The 19,058-nt window shown below is 48.1% G+C and overlaps 1 protein-coding gene across 6 annotated transcripts in view; it reads left to right on the forward strand.

The window, feature by feature from the left end:
* Positions 1 to 7,633: 7,633 nt before the first annotated feature.
* FLT4 (fms related receptor tyrosine kinase 4) overlaps positions 7,634 to 19,058 on the forward strand; it is a 43,425-nt gene continuing 32,000 nt past the window's right edge. For all 6 annotated transcript variants that reach the window (XM_027076957.2, XM_027076958.2, XM_053219247.1 and 3 more), the window contains exon 1: positions 7,634 to 7,865. In XM_027076957.2, coding sequence (XP_026932758.2) covers positions 7,649 to 7,865 — 217 coding nt within the window. In that variant the 5' untranslated portion in view covers positions 7,634 to 7,648. The remainder of the gene's footprint in view (positions 7,866 to 19,058) is intronic.

Raw genomic sequence — 19,058 nt, forward strand, 5'->3', positions numbered from 1 at the left:
ATTTTTTTATTCTACTAATTTGCATTGTCTCCTTTTCTCTTAGTCAATCTAGCTAAAGGTTTGTCAGTATTGTCAATTTTCTTCATAAAATTAACTTTTTGCTTCATTAATTTTCTATATTGTTTTTCTATTCTCAATTTCATTAATTTCCCCCTGGATCTTATTATTTCCTTTCATCTTCTTTCATAAGGCTTAGTGTGTTCTTCTTTTTCTAGGGTCTTAGGGCAGAAGGTTAGGTTACTAGTGAGATCTTTGTTCTTTTCTAATATAGGCATTTACAGCTATTACCTTAGCTGCATCCCATACGTTTTGTATGTTGTGTCTTTATGTCATTGACCTCAAAGTATTTGCTAATTTCCTTTTTGATTTCTTCTTGGACCATTGGGTATTTAGAAATGTGTTGTTTAATTTCCACATGTGTGTGTTTCCCAAATTTCTCTCTGTGGTTGATTTTTCATTTCAATCTATTGTAGTTAGCATACTTTGTCTAATTTCAATTCTTTTACATTTATTGAAATTTGCTTTATAGCCTAGCATATGGCTTCCTCGGGGACTCTCACTTGTGCACTTGAGAAGAATGTATGTTTCTGCTATTGAAAGTTTGAGTGTTCTATAGATCCTATGGATCCAACTGGTTTTAGTGTCATTCAAGTCTTTGATTTCCTTGTCGATCTTGTGTCTAGTTGTTCTATCCATTATTAAAAGTAGGGTTTAAAGTATCCAACCCTGCAGTTAATAGACTATTTCTTCCTTTATTGTGTCAGGTTTTGATTCATATATTTTAATGCTCTGTTGTTAGGTGCAAATTTTTTTATAATTACTATATCTTCATGATGGATTGACCCTTTTACCATAATAAAATGTTCCTGTTTATCTCTAGTAACATCATTTGTTTTAACGATTATTTTGACTGATATTAGCCCAGCCACACCAGGTTTTGTATGGCTGCTGTTTGCATGATGTATCTTTTTCTAGCCTTTTACATTCAATCCATTTATATCTTTGAATCTAAAGTGTGTATCCTATAGACAGCATATTGTTGGGTCTTATTTTTGTACAGTCTGATCATCTCTATCTTTTGAATAGATTATTCAATCCATTCACATTTATTATTATTGATATAGATGGGTTTGTTTACCATCTCATTTTTCCTGTTTTCTATGTCTCATGTATTTTTTGTTCTTCTATTTTCTTCTTCTATTGCTATTCTATTCTCTTTTGCAATAATATCTTCTTATGTAACTTTAATTTATTTAATGATTTTTTAAACTTTTTTGTTGTTGTTATTTCCTTAGTGATTGCTCTTGGGCTTACACATACATCTTAACCAATCAGAATCTACTCATATTTGTACTGACTCAATCCCAGTAAGATATAGGATATACCCTTTTTTTTGTGGTATTATAGTTAGACATATTCCATCCCTGTTACAAATAGAATACACTGTTAAAAATTTAAGGTTTTAATTAGAACTTTACAAAATTTTATGTCTTTAATTTAATTTTTTAATTAAATGTTTATTTTAGTTCCAGTATGGCTAACATACAACTAACATATTATGTTAGTTTCAGGTGGACAATCTAGCGATTCAACAACTCTATACATTACTCAGTGCTCATTATGATAAGTGTATTCTTTAATCCCCATCACCTATTTCACTCATCCCCCCACCCACATCCCCTCTAGTAACCATCAGTTTGCTCTTTAAGAGTCTGTCTCTTGGTTTGTCTCTCTCCTTTTTTGTCCTTTGTTCATTTGTTTTCTTTCTTAAAGTCCACATATGAGTGAAATCATATGGTATTTGTTTTTCTCTGCTTGGCATATTTCACTTAGCATTTTGCCCTCTGGCTCTATCCATGTTGTTTCAAAAGGCAAGATTTCATTCTTTTTTGATTCTTTTTATGGTTGAATATATTCCATTGTGTATATATGCCACATCTTCTTGTTAATTTTATCTTTTAAAGAAGCTGAGGGGCACCTGGGTGGCTTAGTCAGCTAAGCATCCAACTCTTGATTTCTGCTTAGGTTGTGATTTCATAGTTCATGGGATCAAGCCCACATCAGGTTCTTCACTGACAGCATAGAGTCTGCTTGGGATTCTCTCTTCCCCTCTCTCTATGCCCCTTCCCCACCACTGCTTGCTCACATGTGCTCTCTCCCTCTCTCTCTCAAAATAAACTTTTAAAAAAAATAAAGAAGCTGAGATAAAAAAGGGGATCAAGTATACAGTTATAGCTTCTGTCACTTTAGCCTTTTTGTTTACCATTTCTGGATTTCTTTATATGTTACTGTGGCTTCAACTTACTACCCAGAGTTATGTCTTCAACTCAGTACAGCTTTGCTCACACTCTCCTCCCTTATGTTATTATTGCAAATATGTTACATTTCTATATTTTAAAGGATCAACAAGTAATTACATACATATTATTTTATATAATTGTTTTTAAATCTGTTAGGAGTAGAAAGGAAAGGAAATATTCATTTGAACTGTCTTTTATAATTACTGTTATTGGTGTTCTTTGTTTTTTCACATGAAATGGAATTATTATCTGTGATCACTCACTTCCAGCCTGGAGAAATTCTGCAGTATTTTTTGTAAGGTGGATTTTCTGGCAGCAAATTCTCTCAGATTTTATTTATCAGGAATGTCTTTATTATGTCTTCATTTTTGAAAGAGAGTTATATTATCTATGGGATTCTTGGTTGACAGGGTTTTTTTCTTTGAACACTTTGAATATGTCATCTGAGTGTCCTCTGGCATCCATTGTTTCTGCTGAGAAGTCAACTGTTAATCTTACAGGGAATTCCTGTAGGTGATGATTCATTTTTCTCTGGCTGCTTTAAAGATTTTTCTCTTTGGAGCGCCTGGGTGGCTCAGTTGGTTGAGTGTCTGACTTTGCCTCAGGTCATGATCTCACGGTGCATGGGTTCGAGCCCTGCATCAAGCTCTGTGCTGACAGCTCAGAACCTGAAGCCTGTTTCAGATTCTGTGTCTCCCTCTCTCTCTGCCCCTCCCCAACTCACACTCTGTCTCTCTCTGTCTCAAAAATAAATAAACATTAAAAAAATTTTTTTTCAAGATTGCTTTGGCTATTCAGGAGGCATCACAACCCCAGACTTCAAGCTATACTACAAAGCTGTAATCATCAAGACAGTATGGTACTGGCACAAGAACAGACACTCAGATCAACGGAACAGAATAGAGAACCCAGAAATGGACCGACAAACGTATGGCCAACTAATCTTCGACAAAGCAGGAAAGAATATCCAATGGAATAAAGACAGTCTCTTCAGCAACTGGTGCTGGGAAAACTGGACAGCAACCTGCAGAAAAATGAACCTGGACCACTTTCTTACACCATACACAAAAATAAACTCAAAATGGATGAAAGACCTCAATGTAAGACAGAAAGCCATCAAATCCTCAAGGAGAAAGCAGGCAAAAGCCTCTTTGACCTTGGCCACAGCAACTTCTTAGTCAACACGCCTCTGGAAGCAAGGGAAACAAAAGCAAAAATGAACTACTGGGACCTCATAAAAATAAAGTCTTCTGCACAGCGAAAGAAACAATCAGCAAAACTAAAAGGCAACCAACAGAATGGGAGAAGATATTTGCAAACGACATATCAGATAAAGGGTTAGTATCCAAAATCTATAAAGAACTTATCAAACTCAACACCCAAAAAACAAATAATCCAGTGAAGAGATGGGCAAAAGACATGAATAGACACTTCTCCAAGGAAGACATCCAGATGGCCAACCAACACATGAAAAAATGTTCAACATCACTCATCATCAGGGAAATACAAATCAAAACCACAATGAGATACCACCTTACACCTGTCAGAATGGCTAACATTAACAACTCAGCCAACAACAGATGTTGGTGAGGATGAGGAAAAAGAGGATCTCTTTTGCATTTTTGGTGGGAATGCAAGCTGGTGCAGCCACTCTGGAAAACAGTATGGAGGTTCCTCAAAAAACTAAAAATAGAAATACCCTACGACCCAGCAATTGCACTACTAGGCATTTATCTATGGGATACAGGTGTGCTGTATAACATGCATCCCCATGTTTATAGCAACACTATCAACAATAGCCAAAGTATGGAAAGAGCCCAAATGTCCATTGATGGATGAATGGATAAAGAAGGTTGGTATATATATATATATATATATATATATATATATATATATACACACACACACACACACACACATATATATATATATATATATATATATATATATATATACACACACATAATGGAGTATTTCTCAGCAATCAAAAAGAATGAAATCTTGCCATTTGCAACTACATGGATGGAACTGGAGGGTATTATGCTAAGTGAAGTTAGTCAGAGAAAGACAAAATCATATGGCTTCACTCATGAGGACTTTAAGAGACAAAACAGATGAACATAAGGGAAGGGAAGCAAAAATAATATAAAAACAGGGAGGGGGACAAAACAGAAGAGAATCATAAATATGGAGAACAAACTGAGGGTTACTGGTGGGGGGGGGGGTGTGTGGGAGGGGGATGGGCTAAATGGGTAAGGGGCAGTAAGGAATCTACTCCTGAAATCATTGTTGCACTATATGCTAACTAATTTGTATGTAAATTTAAAAAAATAAAAAATAAAACAAGTTAATATATATATATAAAAAAAAAGAAATGAAAATACCTAATAGAAGATTAGCAGAAAAAAGAAACCAGGGAACTTGAAAAATCAGTAAAAACCATCAAACTGAAATACACTAGAAAAATAGGCTAAAAGAAAAAAAATTTTAATGGCAAAGGACTTAAATAGACATTCCTCCAAAGAAGATGTACAAATGGCCAATAAAGACATGAAAAGATGCTCAACACCATTAACTAATAGGAAAATACAAATTAAAATCATAATAAGATACCACCTCACAACCATTAGATGGCTACTACCGAAGGAAAAACACAGAAAATCACAAGTGTTGGTGAGAATGTGGAGAAATTGGAATCTGTGTGTACTGTTGATAGGAAACTAAAATGATGTAGCTGCTGTAAAACAGTATGGAAGTTCCTTAAAAAATTAAAAATAAAGTTATCATATGAGCCGGTAATTCCCTTAGGTGTATACCCAAAGCAATGTACATAAATCAGGGACTCAAAAAGGTATTTTCACACTCATTCATAACAGCATTATTCACAATAGCCAAAAGGTAGAAGCAACCCATGTGTACATCAACAGATGAATGGATAAGCAAAATGTTGTATACACACAATAGAATGATATTCAGCCTTAGGAAGGAATGAAATTCTGACACATGCTACAAACAACATAGATGAACATTGAGAAAATTATGCTGAGTGAAATAAGGACAAATAAGTTACAAAAGGACAAATACTGTATGATTCCAATTATAAGAAGTACCTAGAGTCATCAAATTTATACAGATGGAAAATACATCTGTGATGGTTTCCAGAGGTTGAGGGGAAGATGAGAGGGGAGTTATTGTTTATGGACAATGGGGATGATGGCACAACAATGTGAGTGTTAATGCTGCTGGACTTAAAAATAGTTAAGATAGTAAAGTTTCTGTTATGTGCATTTTACCCCAATTTTTTAAAAATAAAAAGGCTAGGGTCGCCTGGGTGGCTCAGTCGGTTGAGCGTCCGACTTCAGCTCAGGTCACGATCTCGAGGTCCGTGAGTTCGAGCCCCGCGTCGGGCTCTGGGCTGATGGCTCAGAGCCTGGAGGCTGCTTCCGATTCTGTGTCTCCCTCTCTCTCTGCCCCTCCCCCGTTCATGCTCTGTCTCTCTCTGTTTCAAAAATAAATAAACGTTAAAAAAATTTTTTTAAGTAAAAAGGCTAAAAAATAAGTCTTGGAAAACTATGGGACAATATCAAATGATCTGGTATTCTTGTAATTAGAGTCCCAGAAGAAGATAGAAGTAATAAAGACTTTTCAGACCTACAAAACCCGAGAGAATTCATCACTAGCAGACTCACACTGAAAGAAATGTTAAAAAAAAAAATAGGTCCTATGGGTAGAAAGAAAATGATACCTAATGTTGACAGATCAGAAATGATAAATATACAACATTTTTTCTTATTATTTAAATGTCTTTGAAAGATAAGTGACTAGACAAAAGGAATGATCAGGTGTTGTGGGGCTTATGATAGGAGCAAGTAAAATGAATGACAACAATTGCATCAAAGCTGAGAGAGGAGAATGGAGGTAAACTATTGCAAAAAAATAGCTGTTACTGTCCAGCAAAGTTGAAGATATATACTCTCTGACCTAGCAGTTTCACTCCTAGCCACATGTTTAGAGAACAGGCACATGTACACCAAGAAACATACACAAGTATGTTCCTAGCAACAAAATTGGGAACTGGTAACAACTCAACTCAACAGTAAAGGGACAGATTAATTGTGGTTATCACCACAGCTATGAAAATGAGTGAAGCCGAGGTCATCATTGTGGTACATGTATCACACAAAAGATGCTGAACAAAAGAATATACGGGATGAATCAATTTAAATAAAGTTTTAAAACAGCCAAAACATGTTTTTGGGTAATAACAAGATAAACAGAAGCAGGGAAATGATAAGGCCAGGACTGGTGGGTCACGGAGGATAGATGGGAGGGGTTTGTGATGGGAAAGGGTGGGGACTTCTGGAATGCTCCTGCCATTCTATATGCTCTGATCCGGGTGGTGTAGGCAGATTTTAAATTAACACTTATAATATACTAATATATACTTTTTATGTGTGCTATATCTTACAACAAGTTTTTATTTTCAAACTAAAAATATTGGAATAAAATCAATATACAGTTGAGAAAAAGTCTAACTTCATTTATTTGGTTGCGGGGTTCCTCCAACATAATTTTTTAAATCATCTGAATTATCACAAATTTCTAACATTTAATTCTTACTCTCAGTTGAGAGTTGGTTATGGTTGTTATCAACAATCTGGTCTTGGTTTTTGGCCAGGATGAATGGACTTTTGCGTGGGGGCGGGGGGACTGAAGTGTGAATAAAAGCGGGGGAGGGAGGCTGCGATAGTCATCATCATGGGATTTATTTTTAAATAGGAAAATTCTAGAGACAGAACTGAAAAGAGAAAGGAAGTCTGTGAGAGGGTTGCCAAGTCAGAGAGTAAAGCGTCACCTGATACAAGGACTTATGAATGAGCTCAGAGTAAAACTATTTGGGGAAGATCTAAAGAGGAGGCGGTGCCTGCAGGGCGGAGGTTTGTTAACACTGGATGTCTCGCCCAAGGGTGCAGCCTCCATCCACACAAAGCTTACCGAATGTTCTCGAAGATTTGACATACTGTATTCATTGCTTTGTATTTTTATTACTTTAAACACTGTATTTACTGATTAAAGGAAATTACAGAAAAATTTTACACCCCGTTACATTTTGTCTAACCTTGACCGCTGCGGGGTTCATTCCCTTTGCAGCGCGCAGTGAAGGACCGATGCATTACTTGCATTCTCTGTCCGCCCGCAGGGGTCCCGGGGGGCTGTAGGGCGGCCACGGACTCCGAAGGAGGACACTAACCAGCCTCCAAGCCGCTGAGCCACACGGGTACCTCGGATCTAGCGGGCAAGCTCCACCCGGCCAGGGGGCGGGACTGATAGGTGCGAGGGGCGGTCCGATGGGCCTGGCCCCACCCCCTGGGGGGTCCGCCGGGACCCCGCCCCGCCCGCGGCCTGGCCCCAGCCCCGCCCGCGCCCTGGCCGCGCGCTCACACACAGAGCCCGAAGCGGCGGCCGCGCAGGTCGGACCCGCGCCGCAGCGGCCGGAGATGCAGCGGGAAGCCGCGCTGTGCCTGCGCCTGTGGCTCTGCCTCGGACTGCTCGACGGCGAACGCGGTGAGCCCGCCGCCCGCCCGAGTGCGCGGCTGGCCGCGAGGGGGGATACTTACCCGGGGCGACGAGGGATGGGGTGGGGGGGCACTGGACCCCCGGGAGCCTGGGGCAGCAGGGGAGACGGGGCTGGGAGCCCGGGGATACGGACGCCGATGGAGCACGGCAGTTAGGGCCTGGGCCCTCCGGGATCAGGAAAGGGCGGGCGGAGACTGCAGTCGGGTCAGGGACAGGGCACCGTCTGCACCGCAGCGGAGGGACTGTGCTCGGGGTCCTCGACCACCTTCCACTGTCTGTGGCTCAGCTCCCTTGGAGCCCGGCCCCATCGCACGGCATTCGCAGATAGGATCCTTCGCTTGCTTACTAGCTCCCCGGCGGAGTCCCGGCGCTGCACGGCTCTGCCCTCAGACCCTCGCGCAACGGGGACAGTACCCCGGTGACCAAGGCGGCAATCCCCGCGGGGCCGCAGACCTGGGTGCGCACTTCCCGACTCTTCCTAGCTGCGCTCGAGGTCGGTCCCCCAGAGGGCGCTCCGGGCCGGTGTCCACCTTCCCCAGGCCAGAGATTGCCGGGGCAGCAGTTCGGGGACCGCCAGAGACAGAAGCCGTCAGGCAGATTGGGCGCAGGTGCACGTGGGAACTTGAGGGGAGTCTTGAGTTGGCAATTCAGGAGCGATCAGCGTGGCAAGAGGCAGGATTCCAGCGCTCCCTGTATTTAATGGGTCAGGAGCCTTGAAGGCCAAATTCAAGAGCCTGGACTATATATAAGGCAGCAGCAGCCACGGAAGGATCTTAAGCGCAAGACAGACAGGGTCCGGTCTGTGAAAGGAATACAACCAGAAGTTGCCCCTGTGGGGTTGGAGAAAAGGGAGTGTGGAAGATGAGGGAGGGAACAGAGGGGTATGTTTGGATCGAGATGTCAGGGATAACCCCTCAGGGGTTTGGTGATGATGTGCTAGAAGTCCACGCATGATCTAGTGACCCAGGGAATCAGAGGGTGGAAGGAGGGTCACGGGTCCCCAGTGGTTGGGAGCAAAGTGCTGGAACGGCTGGAGAAGGGGATGGGGGGCTTACTATTTTTGAACACTGCCCATATTGAGTACTGGCTTTACATGTTTTAACTGTTTTAACTCACAAGGAAGTGTTAGACCCATTTTATAGATGGGGGGCACAGAAAAAAGACATATGTAACTTCTTCAAGGTTCCCAGAGGTCAGCAGTAAGGGAAATGGTCAACCCAGATCTATAGGATGACAAAGCCCTCTTCTCTATGCCTTGGCAAGGTGAAGGGCAGAGGACAGGGGAGATGAAGTAGGTGTGGATGAATCTAGAGGCAGGTTGGAGGAGGACATCTGAGTTGGGGCAGGTCAGAGAAGAGGGGCTGCCCTTTAGTCCTTCCTTGCTCTCCTGCATCCAGCTGAGGTCAGGCTCCCACAGATATTTGGTGAGCTTGTTGAGTGACTGAATGAACATGGAGAGAAGTGAAGGTGGTCAGGCTGATAATGGGAGGCCCCACCTTGAGGCAGTTGCATGTAGTGTCTGAGGCTCAAGAGAGAGGCTGGGCTGGGGAGCTGGAGTGGGAGCAGAGCAAAGGTTCCAGGATGGATTTCCCCACCCCAGGGAGGAAGCTAGAAGAGGAAGAGGCTTCCTGGGAGACAGGGAACATACCACAAGGTGTAAGAACTGGGAGAGCCTGGTGTAGGGTACCCAGGGGGTGGAAGACTGAAGACAGATGAGGCCAGTCCTACAGGGAGTGTGGGTGGCTCTTACCAAAGTCAGGCAGTGAAGAGGAGAGAGGATGTTAGCTGAAGGGGCCCGCGGAGCAAGATAGCCCAGGCTGGATCAGGGCATGGCTGGTAGGAAATGAGCCCTGCATTTGCCCTGAGGAACTCCCAGCCTGGTAGGTGATGCTGGAGGAGACGCATAAACACTTAAATGTAACCAAGTGTCAGGGCACCCAGAGTGGGTGGCCAAGTACTGGTAGGTGAGAATCTTGGGAACCCTGAAGCTGACCCCTCAAAGGTGTGCAGTTAGTCCTAGAACCAGATTTTTGTCCCAGCTCTGCCCCTAAATTCCTGGCTTTGTGGCCTGGGACTCTTCTATCTTCCTCTCCCTGCACCTCAGTTTCCCCATGCATAGCAGTGCAGTGGGCAAGCACTTGAGGGCTGTGCTTGGGCCCGACTTTATGGCTTGGGATCCCAGTCCAGTTCCAAAAAGCTTTGCCTTGGCAGTGTCCCTGTGGAGAGGGCAAGTGGCAGAAGATGGGCCCAGGAGGGAGGAGAGTCCCTCTAGAGAAAGGCTGTTTGTGCCATTGGACAGTAGGAAATCAGCTCAGGGACAGGTAGGGGAAGCAAGTGACTGCTCAGGACTGCCTTGGCCTAAGGACAGTGGCCCCTGCCAGCCAATCAGCTCTCTGCTGTCCCTGTTACTCAGCCCTGAGCCAGACCCAAGTCTGGACAAAGGTGTGGGGGTGGGATGGGGGATGCAAGTCAGCGCAGGCAGGATGTGGGGGCTGGGCCACCTTACTCAGTCCTGTGGACCACTGGCCCCGGCTCAGTCACTGTGGCTGAAGGGCTCTCTTCCTCCACAGAGCACAGTGCCCACACTACCAGGCACCGCACTGAGAATGAGGCATAACAAGAGGATGATCTGGCCAGCTCCCCACCCTGCCCCAGGCAGTGGAACCCTGATCCAGGGAAGGAGACTGCAGTTCTGTGCACGTCGCAAGCTAGGGTGCCTGCTCAGGGTAGCTCAGGGAGGATTTGGACCGGCCCCATCCTGCAGGGGTTTCCTGAGTGCCAGACTGGCAGGAACACAGGCGTTGTATCTGTATCATAGGGATACAGGTGCTCAGTGACCCCCATGAGGTCCAGCTGGGAGCTGTGGGCTGCTCAGGAAGGTGGCATCATTTCCAGCTCAGGGCTTCTTGAAAGGGTCTGCAGACTCCAGGGAAGGGAATTCCAAGTAGGGCAAAGAACCCCTGAAAGGTTCAGAGGCAGGAAAGTGCAGATGGCGTATGGGGACTCAGGGGTAGTCAGATGACACTAGTCTTGGGTGGGGTGGGGGAGGTGAGGCTGTTGGAGGTGGCAGGAGCCGGCAGCACACCTGGAAAGGGGACGTTCTGGACAGAGAGCCACCTAGTCAGGTTCCCTGAAAGCATTGCCAGAGGAGCAAAACAAGATGGGAGCCCATGGCAAGGACAATACACCAGAGGAGGAGACAGCAGGAGATGGTGGGGTGAGAGGGATGTATGCTAGTCTTTGGCTTAAGCCACAGAGTGGGTCGTGAAGACTGTTGACCAGATGGGAGGAGGGGCGCATGTAGGGAAAGAGGAAGTGCTGCCCTGGGAGGCAGGTCCTCCAGGTGGAGGTGCTCAGCGGGACTTCCTGGGAGACCCCAGTTGATGCAACCAGGCCAGATAAGGAAGGAGGAAATTTGGGAGCGCTTGAGTGTAAAAGGGCAGAGGAGTCAGGGAACCCAGGGAAATTAAGTGGGAAGTTCTTCTCTGCATCTAGCTTATACTCCTACTGCTGTCATTTGGGTGTTTTCCTCCATATGGCAGATTTCAACCCCCCTAGGTCCTGGCCTGGCCCCCATGGCTCTCTGAGATGCCTCTCAGAGAGGGAGGTGGGCAGAGGGAGGGGTCCGGAGAGTCCCTCACACTCCCTGCACTGACTTCAGAGCCAGAGGCAGCCGACGTGTCCAGCTGGAGCCAGGGATTCCTGAGTTTCGATCCTTTTCAGACACTGGCTTCCTCTGGGATCTCAGTTTTCCGGTCACGCCAAAGGGAGAAGTCTGGGAGCAGGAAGGTGCGGGCATTCAGTGCTGGCAGGGGCTGGGCCTGGGTGGGGCAGCAGCAGGCACGCCCCGGCGGGGACCCCGAGCCTCAGGCCACCTCCACCCTCCCACCAGGCCAGGCCAGGGTGGGGGTGGCCCCACGAGTAGGCGCAGGTCTGGGTGGCGAGTGGGGGAGCCCTGCCACGTGTCCAGCGAGGTCAGCAGGGGTTCATGGGAAAGGACTTGTCGGCCACAGGAGAGGACATCCTGCCTGCGTTTCCCTCTTCCTGTGGCAGGAGCCCACGGCCCCGATTTAGAAGTGCTGGGGGGCCACCTCTGAGCCAGCTGGGCTGTCCGATAACACCGCCCGTCCTGCCACCAGGGAGCAGAGCCCTGACCCCAGGCAGGCCAGGCAACTGCCTGGCACAGCTGCCCTGCACCAGGAGCCCAGCATCTGCCAGCGTGCCCCTCCCCCCATATCACCCTCAGCGGGACTCAGGCAGCCCGCCCTCCCTGAAATCACCTCCATGCTGCCCCCGTGGGACCTCTAGAAAACAGATCTGATCTGACCTTTCAGTGGCACTGCTGATGATAAGCACCAACTTCTTGACCCTTCCCACTGGGGTCCCAAGGGCATCCCTAACCCTATGTCTGCCTAGCCCACACCCACAACACACCCCAGCTCTCAGCATATGACCTTTCTCCTACTCTAGATACACCTTGTCTTTCACCCAGCCTTTGGGAGGTGGCCAGGAGCTCTAGGCTGGTGGAGGGAGGATGGTGTTGTTCCAAGTGGGTGGGTGGGAGGGGGCTTCATTCCCACTCGCTGTGTGACTCAGAGGCACGAATGCAGGCTTTCAGGCAGTTCCAGGGGGAGCTCTTATCGTCACCCAACCTAAAGCCCCATTCTCAAAGCCACCCTAAATTCTACCAAATGGAGATTCCTCTGCATTAAGCAGCACACAGGCACGCACACACACACATGCACATTTGGAGTGTCCAGCAGCGGGGCCTCACCTCAGTATAAAATGGTAAATCAAATTGCTTTACCCTAGGGTAAAAGTTTTAGCTTTGTGTCATAGGCTTATTGTGCCCATTTTGGAGATGAGGAAATTAAGGCCAGAGGGGTGAAATGGCTCACAAGGTGCTAGAGTGTCAAGTGCTAGAGTATCTGGTCTCAGATGGCATAGGGCCAAGGGGTTAGAAGGGGCAGGTGGTTGTCCACGTTCCCCAAGGAAGGATCTAGAGGGGGGACCATGGGGGAAACTAAATTTCTGACCACCTCTGGACATTTTTACCTTGATTGTCCCAGAGACCTTTCAAAAGCCACATGCCCCACAGACACATTGCCTTTCCCCCAAGTCTGCCCCTGGCCAACGTGCCTACCTCAAGACAGGACATCTCCATGTCCATCCCTCACCTCCACAGCTGCCCACACACTGTGTGCTGCCCCTTTGCCCCCTAGATCCTCAGGGGAGTGGGCAGCAATCCTAGGCCAAGTCTCATACTGGGGATGCCACCATTAAAGGCGAGCATTAGCTTCCTCATCCTTGCACAAAGCAACTGTCAAATGTAATGAGCTGACCACTGCATGGAGCTGCAGAAACATGCAATGGGGTCCCCGGTGAGGGGGGAGGGGCCTCAACATGTACCTCTAGGGAGTGGGCACTAGATAAGGCCATGCAAAGAGCTCAGCTTCTGCCGCCAAGCAGCGGAATGGTTTTAGGCAGGAAAGCAACTTGTGTTCTAGAAAAATAATCTAACCACTGGGTAAGATCTGGACCAGTGGGAAGACACTGGTGTGGTGAGCCACACCAGACAGTAGAGGACTGGAGGGCTAGACAGCTGGGGACTGGAGGAGGGCAGTCCCAAGGTGTGGCTATCCGGGCAGAAGGCATCCACTGCTAGATGTCTGCATGCTGGAAGTGCAAAGCCCTCTGCCAGGGGGGCAGGGAGAGAAGAAGGACAGGCCCAGAGCTCCCAGCCACCCTGCCTTTGGTGCTGCCTCTGAGAATGGACAGACTTCATGACTAATGGGCTGTGGGGGGTGGGCAGAGTCAGGAATGCCTGACAGGTGACCGTCCCTAGGATGGCAAACCTAGTGGAAGGGAGAGCAATGCTTCCAGGGCTGAAGGAAGGAAGATGGTCAGATCAGCTGAAGGCCTTTACATTTCGTAAACTGCAGAAATGCAAATAATGCGATCCTGTATAGAGTAAGTGGTAACTTCCCATAATCCTGTCCCCCAGAGATCATCTCTGAGCAACAAGTTAACTTCTGTGCCTTAGTTTTCTCACCCGCGAAATGCCAAGAATAGTACCCACCTCAGTGGGGCGTTAGAGGGGTGTGGTGTGCATAGGCCTGGGCAGGCACACAGAAAAGTGTTAAATCCATGTTTGCTACTATTATCCTAAATAGTATGTATGGGGTAAGCAGAATTTGGGGGTCAAAGCACATGAATATTCTTTTATTACGATGAGTGCTTGTGTGCCCACATCCTTGCCAACACTGGGAATTCTCTATCCTTTAGACACTTGCTCATCCACAGCTGTGTGCCCTGTGGCTCCAGCTATCCTGCCCAGTGGTGAGTGTGGTTTGGTAGGAGGGCTGGGGGGTGCCCTGCCAGAGACATCTTGGAAGCAAGCCCCACCCCCAACCAGGGCTGGAGCTCAAGAGAGCTGCCAGGGAGAGTGGGGGAGCTCAAAGGTGGGCTCAGAGCCCTGCCATCACCAGAAGGCAGCACCCCAGGGAGCAAGGCCAAAAGTCTGAGGCTGACCTGTGACCTGGGACCCTTTTCTGTGGCCTCATTGACCCACATCAGTTCTGTCTATGTGACAATCCAAGGTCAGCCATACTCAGGCCTTGCACATTCCCTCTGCCATGTGTGTTCTCCTGGAACAAACTCCTACTCAGTCTACAAAGCCCATTTCAGCTCACCCCCTCCTGCCAGCATGGCTTTCTCTGACACCCCCCACCACCACCACAACTGTGACATACAAAGCACTCAGCAGACAGTGACAGCCAAGGGCTCAGTGTGCATGAGCCAGCAACAGTTTGTTCTTGCTATGGTTCTTATGTGGTATTGTTATTTGTGGTTCCCTGTAATCCTGGGAACAATTCTCATTTCTCAAGTAGGAAAACTGGGGCTTGGAAAGAGCAAGGGACTTACCCAAGGCCATACAGCCAGAGGGTGGCATTGTGGAGCACACAGCCAGGCTCAAGGGGCTCCAAGCACGTTCTGGGAACAGCCCCTCTCATCCCAGCCATCTCAGCCCTGTATGGTCAGGGAACTGTGGCCTCTTGACCCTACCCTTGACCTCTGGAGGGTACCGGCCAGGTGTGGGGGGACTCTAGGACTGAACACCCCTGTGCCTTCTGGCCAAGAGTGAAAGAGAGAGACCTGGAGCAGGTCTCCCCAGATCTACTCAACTCTAGGACAGATGCATAGAGACCCCAAACCCAGCCTCAACTGGCCGGGTGTCTCCCATGTTTGTCCCTCAGCTTGCCTCCAGTTTGCAGCCATAGCTGCCTCTGTCCGTCTGGTCATAGCTGCTAAGGAGTGTGTGGATCAGACTGGCATTACTGCCATATAGTCTCCATCACCCACAGGGTGACCATGACAGTGTCTGCAGGAAGAAATTATCAAATGCAATAACCACTACCACTATATTCTGGCAGTGTGTGGGGGCACCCCTGAGCTCACAGACAATCCTGACGTCATCCCCAGGTTGGCCATACTGGACTTGAGGACAGAGCCATGACCCCCAGGAGCTGCCTGATGATACAAATCCTCCCCATGTAGAGGATCAGGGCCAGGGTAAGGACAATGTGCTCAGCCTAGTGTCTTGGAGCAGGAGCAGTGATTCTCCAGCCACAGAGAGCAGGGAAGGAGAAAGTGTACAACCTGAGGCAAGCAGGGAGGTGGGCAAGGACCTAGTAGCTGCTGGCTGTGGCAGGAGCATTGGGAGGTGAAGCCAGCAAGGAGGGCAGGGCCTGTTAGGATGGGCATCACCCTGGAGGCCAGGCCAAGGGTATGCACAGCTCCAGAGGGCCTTGAGGGTCCAGTGCAGGTTTCCTCAGGTCACGACACCCCTCTGGGCTTAGGTACAGATTGGAGGCCAAAAAGGAGGCTGCTGGGGAGCAGGGAGGAGGAGAGGCCAGCACTCAGGTTAGTGGTGGGAGAGAAGGGGACCGAGAGATGTGAGGGCTAGGACTGGGCAGGGATGGGCCTGGACTTTTCCAGACCTGGGCTCCTGCACAGCTGTTAGCCTGCTGCTGCTATGGGGCTGGGAGACTCAGTTTCCTCATTGCCGACTAGATTCATGATTCTTCCCTTCCTCCCAGGCTGTGTGAGGATCAAATGAGGCAGTGACTACAAGGTCATGGCCAGTGCCTAATGCACAGGATTTCCCACACCCCCGCCCCCTGTGACTCGCCCCTCACCCAGGATCCCAGTGTGCTGCTCCCACAGCCGGCTGCCTGTGGCTGACTCCAGGGTCCCCACTGCCCAAGGCTGCTGACAGCACACAGAAGAGGAGGTGTGCACTCTGGCCTCCCTGACCTCGGCCCAGCGCCTGCCCTGACTGCTCTGTTGCAAGCTGGGGGGCCAGGGACGCCAGCCAGGGGAAGGAAGAAGCCAGTTCCTGGGCCAGGAACAGGAAGGCAGGGGGAGTGCAGCAGAGGCCAGGATGACAGCGCTTCCTGCTGCGGGAAGGGAAGGACAGTGGGGACAGACAACAACCAGGCAGGAAGGATGCATCTTCTTTGGGGTTGCAGGTGGGGGTTGGGCAGCATGGAGCCTCTGGGCAAGGCAGTCATTGGACCAAATCTGCCTTAGCTACTGAGCATTCTGGGGTAAACATGGTCACCAGGGAGCTTGGTCTTTAAAATTGGAAACATTTTCCAGAGGAATGACAGGGTCTGACATAGTTCCAACCTAAAGGAAAACCTGAGGTTTGTTTAGCCAGCCAGTAAGCCATCCACCTATCCTTCTATCCACCCATCCATCCATGCAACCACCCATCCTTGCTTCCTTCCTTCCATCCACCCATCCATTCATCCATCCTTGCTTCCTTCCGTCCATCCACCCATTCTTTCATCTATCCATCCTTCTATCCATCTGTCCATCTATCCTTCTATTTAGCCATCCCTCCTTCCACCCTTTCATCCATCACCCATCACCCATCCATCCATCCATCCATCCACCCATCCTTCCATCTATCCATCCTTCTATCCACTATCTGTCCATTTATCTTCCTAACTAGCCATCCTCCCTTCCATCCTTTCATCCATCTTTCCATCCACCTATCCTTCCATTCATCCACCCTTCCATCCATCCATCCATCCATCCATCCATCCATCCATCTGTCCGTCCTTCTATCCATTTGTCTGTACATCTGTCCTTCCACATAGCCATACTTCCTTTCATCCATCCATTTACCCATCTTTTTTTCCATCTATTTGTACTTCTATTTATCCATCCATCCTTCTATTCATCTGTCTGTCCATCTGACAGTCCAGCTAGCCATCTTTTCTTTCATTCATCCATCCACCCATATTTCCATCCATTCACTCATTCATCCATCAGTCTATCCGGTCATCCATTTATTCATTCAACAAGTATTTATGGAGTCTTGATTCTGTGCCAAATGCTGTGCTAGACATGGGGTGGGGTAGAAAAGGAAACTGTACTGGTTCTTACCCCATTGAAATTTACTGTCTAGTAGAGGAAATGGAAAAACGTAACTTAAACAAATAAGTAAATAAGATAATTACAAATTGTGACAAGAAGGATTAAGGAAGCAACCAGAAAGTTAAGATGAATATTAAAGGAGGATTTAGGTTTTAGAAGGGGTTAGAAGGTCATGGCTAAGCTAAGGCTTTAAGGTGAGAAGAAGCCAGCCTGTGCAGGGCATGTGAGAGGATGCAAATCAGGAGGAGTGTGTTCAAAGCCCCGGGACAGGAAGGAGCATGCACATTATGGAAGAGCCCGAAGGGCATGATGGCTGGAGAACATGAACACAAGGTGAGGGTGGCCCAAGAGGGAATGGAAAGGGATCAGGGGTCTAGCCATGGAGTTTGGATTTTCCTGAAAATGCAGGGGAAATCACTGAAGGGATTTAACCATGAGCATGATATGGCCCCTTTCTGTTCCCTATGTATCACTTACAACTATGTGGGGGACTGAAGGAGGGCAAGAATAGGCCCAGAAGCCCACTTTGGGGAAAAGTGCAGTTGGGCAGGCCCCAATGAGACAGCAGGGGCTGGCTCTGAGATGCTTTGGTGGTCGGTGATTGGCCAGGGTGAGGAGAAGCGTGTCCACAGCTGCTCCCATATGGAGAGGTGGGAACTATCAAGGAGAAACCTTGGGCAGAGGTGAAGAGGGTGTGAGTCTGGAGTTCAGTATCAGAAATGTCGGACTTGGGGTGTCTGTAAGGTGGCTAAGTGCAGCAGCAGCTGGATACTTCAGGCTGGAGTTGAGAGAAGGACAGGAGGTAGAGACTCTGGAAGTATCCAGACACTTAGGGAAGAGACATACAGAGAAGAGAGTGAGAGGGAGTACATGTGGTGCTGGGCAGAGGGGAAGGAGGAAGATAAGAGTACAGTGAGCTCACAGCAGGTGGCAGAAGAGGAAGCAGCCCTGCTCTCTGCCTGGAGCACCCACTGGTCCTATAACATGGAGGTCATGGGATGCCTTGACCAATGGCTCCATGAAGCAGGGGGTTGGAGGAGAAGGAGATCTGCACCCCAGAGGAAAGATGGATGAACTTGAGAGGAGAAGGCAGCAAGCAGAGCTTTTGCGGTGAAGGAGAATAGGAAAGGGGAAAGGGGACAGGCACAGGAAGCGAATAGAGGATCAAGGAATGGGTGGTGGCGGGTGGGGCAAGACTTGTTTATAGGATGGGAGATGGAGGTCTTGGCCTTGGGAGTGCAAGTGTCAGGGGGGTTCCAGGGCCCAGGTAGGGGGTGTAGAGTTTGGATGGGGAAAGATGATCTCCATATGATGGTTTTACTTCATTAATGCTGAGAGTGAGGGAGGAAAGAACGCCTTGAACTTCAGTCTGAGGGCTCATTTAGGATCCATCTACAGGAAAAGAAGGGGGTGGGGCAATAGCACAGGGCTTTGGCTTTGCACTGTGTGCTGAGCCACTGAGGGCCATGGTGGTGCTGCAGGGATGGGGTGGAAGGTGAGAGGCAAGGAAAGGATCAGGATGATGGGCTGAAGGCCGCACTATGCCAGTAGACAAGGGCAAGGCCAGGGAGGGGCCTTGGGGGGGTGCCTTGGGGGGCCTTGCCTATGGGGAGGGGTCCCTGGACTGGGAGTTTTCATGAGGCTGAAGGACTTAGCAGAGGTGGCATAAGGGCACCTAGCAAGAGGAGATGGGGAGAGCAGGGCAAGGCAGGCACTTGGTAATGGTGTAGTTCT

Source organism: Acinonyx jubatus, chromosome A1, assembly GCF_027475565.1.
Source record: "Acinonyx jubatus isolate Ajub_Pintada_27869175 chromosome A1, VMU_Ajub_asm_v1.0, whole genome shotgun sequence".
NCBI lineage: Eukaryota > Metazoa > Chordata > Mammalia > Carnivora > Felidae > Acinonyx > Acinonyx jubatus.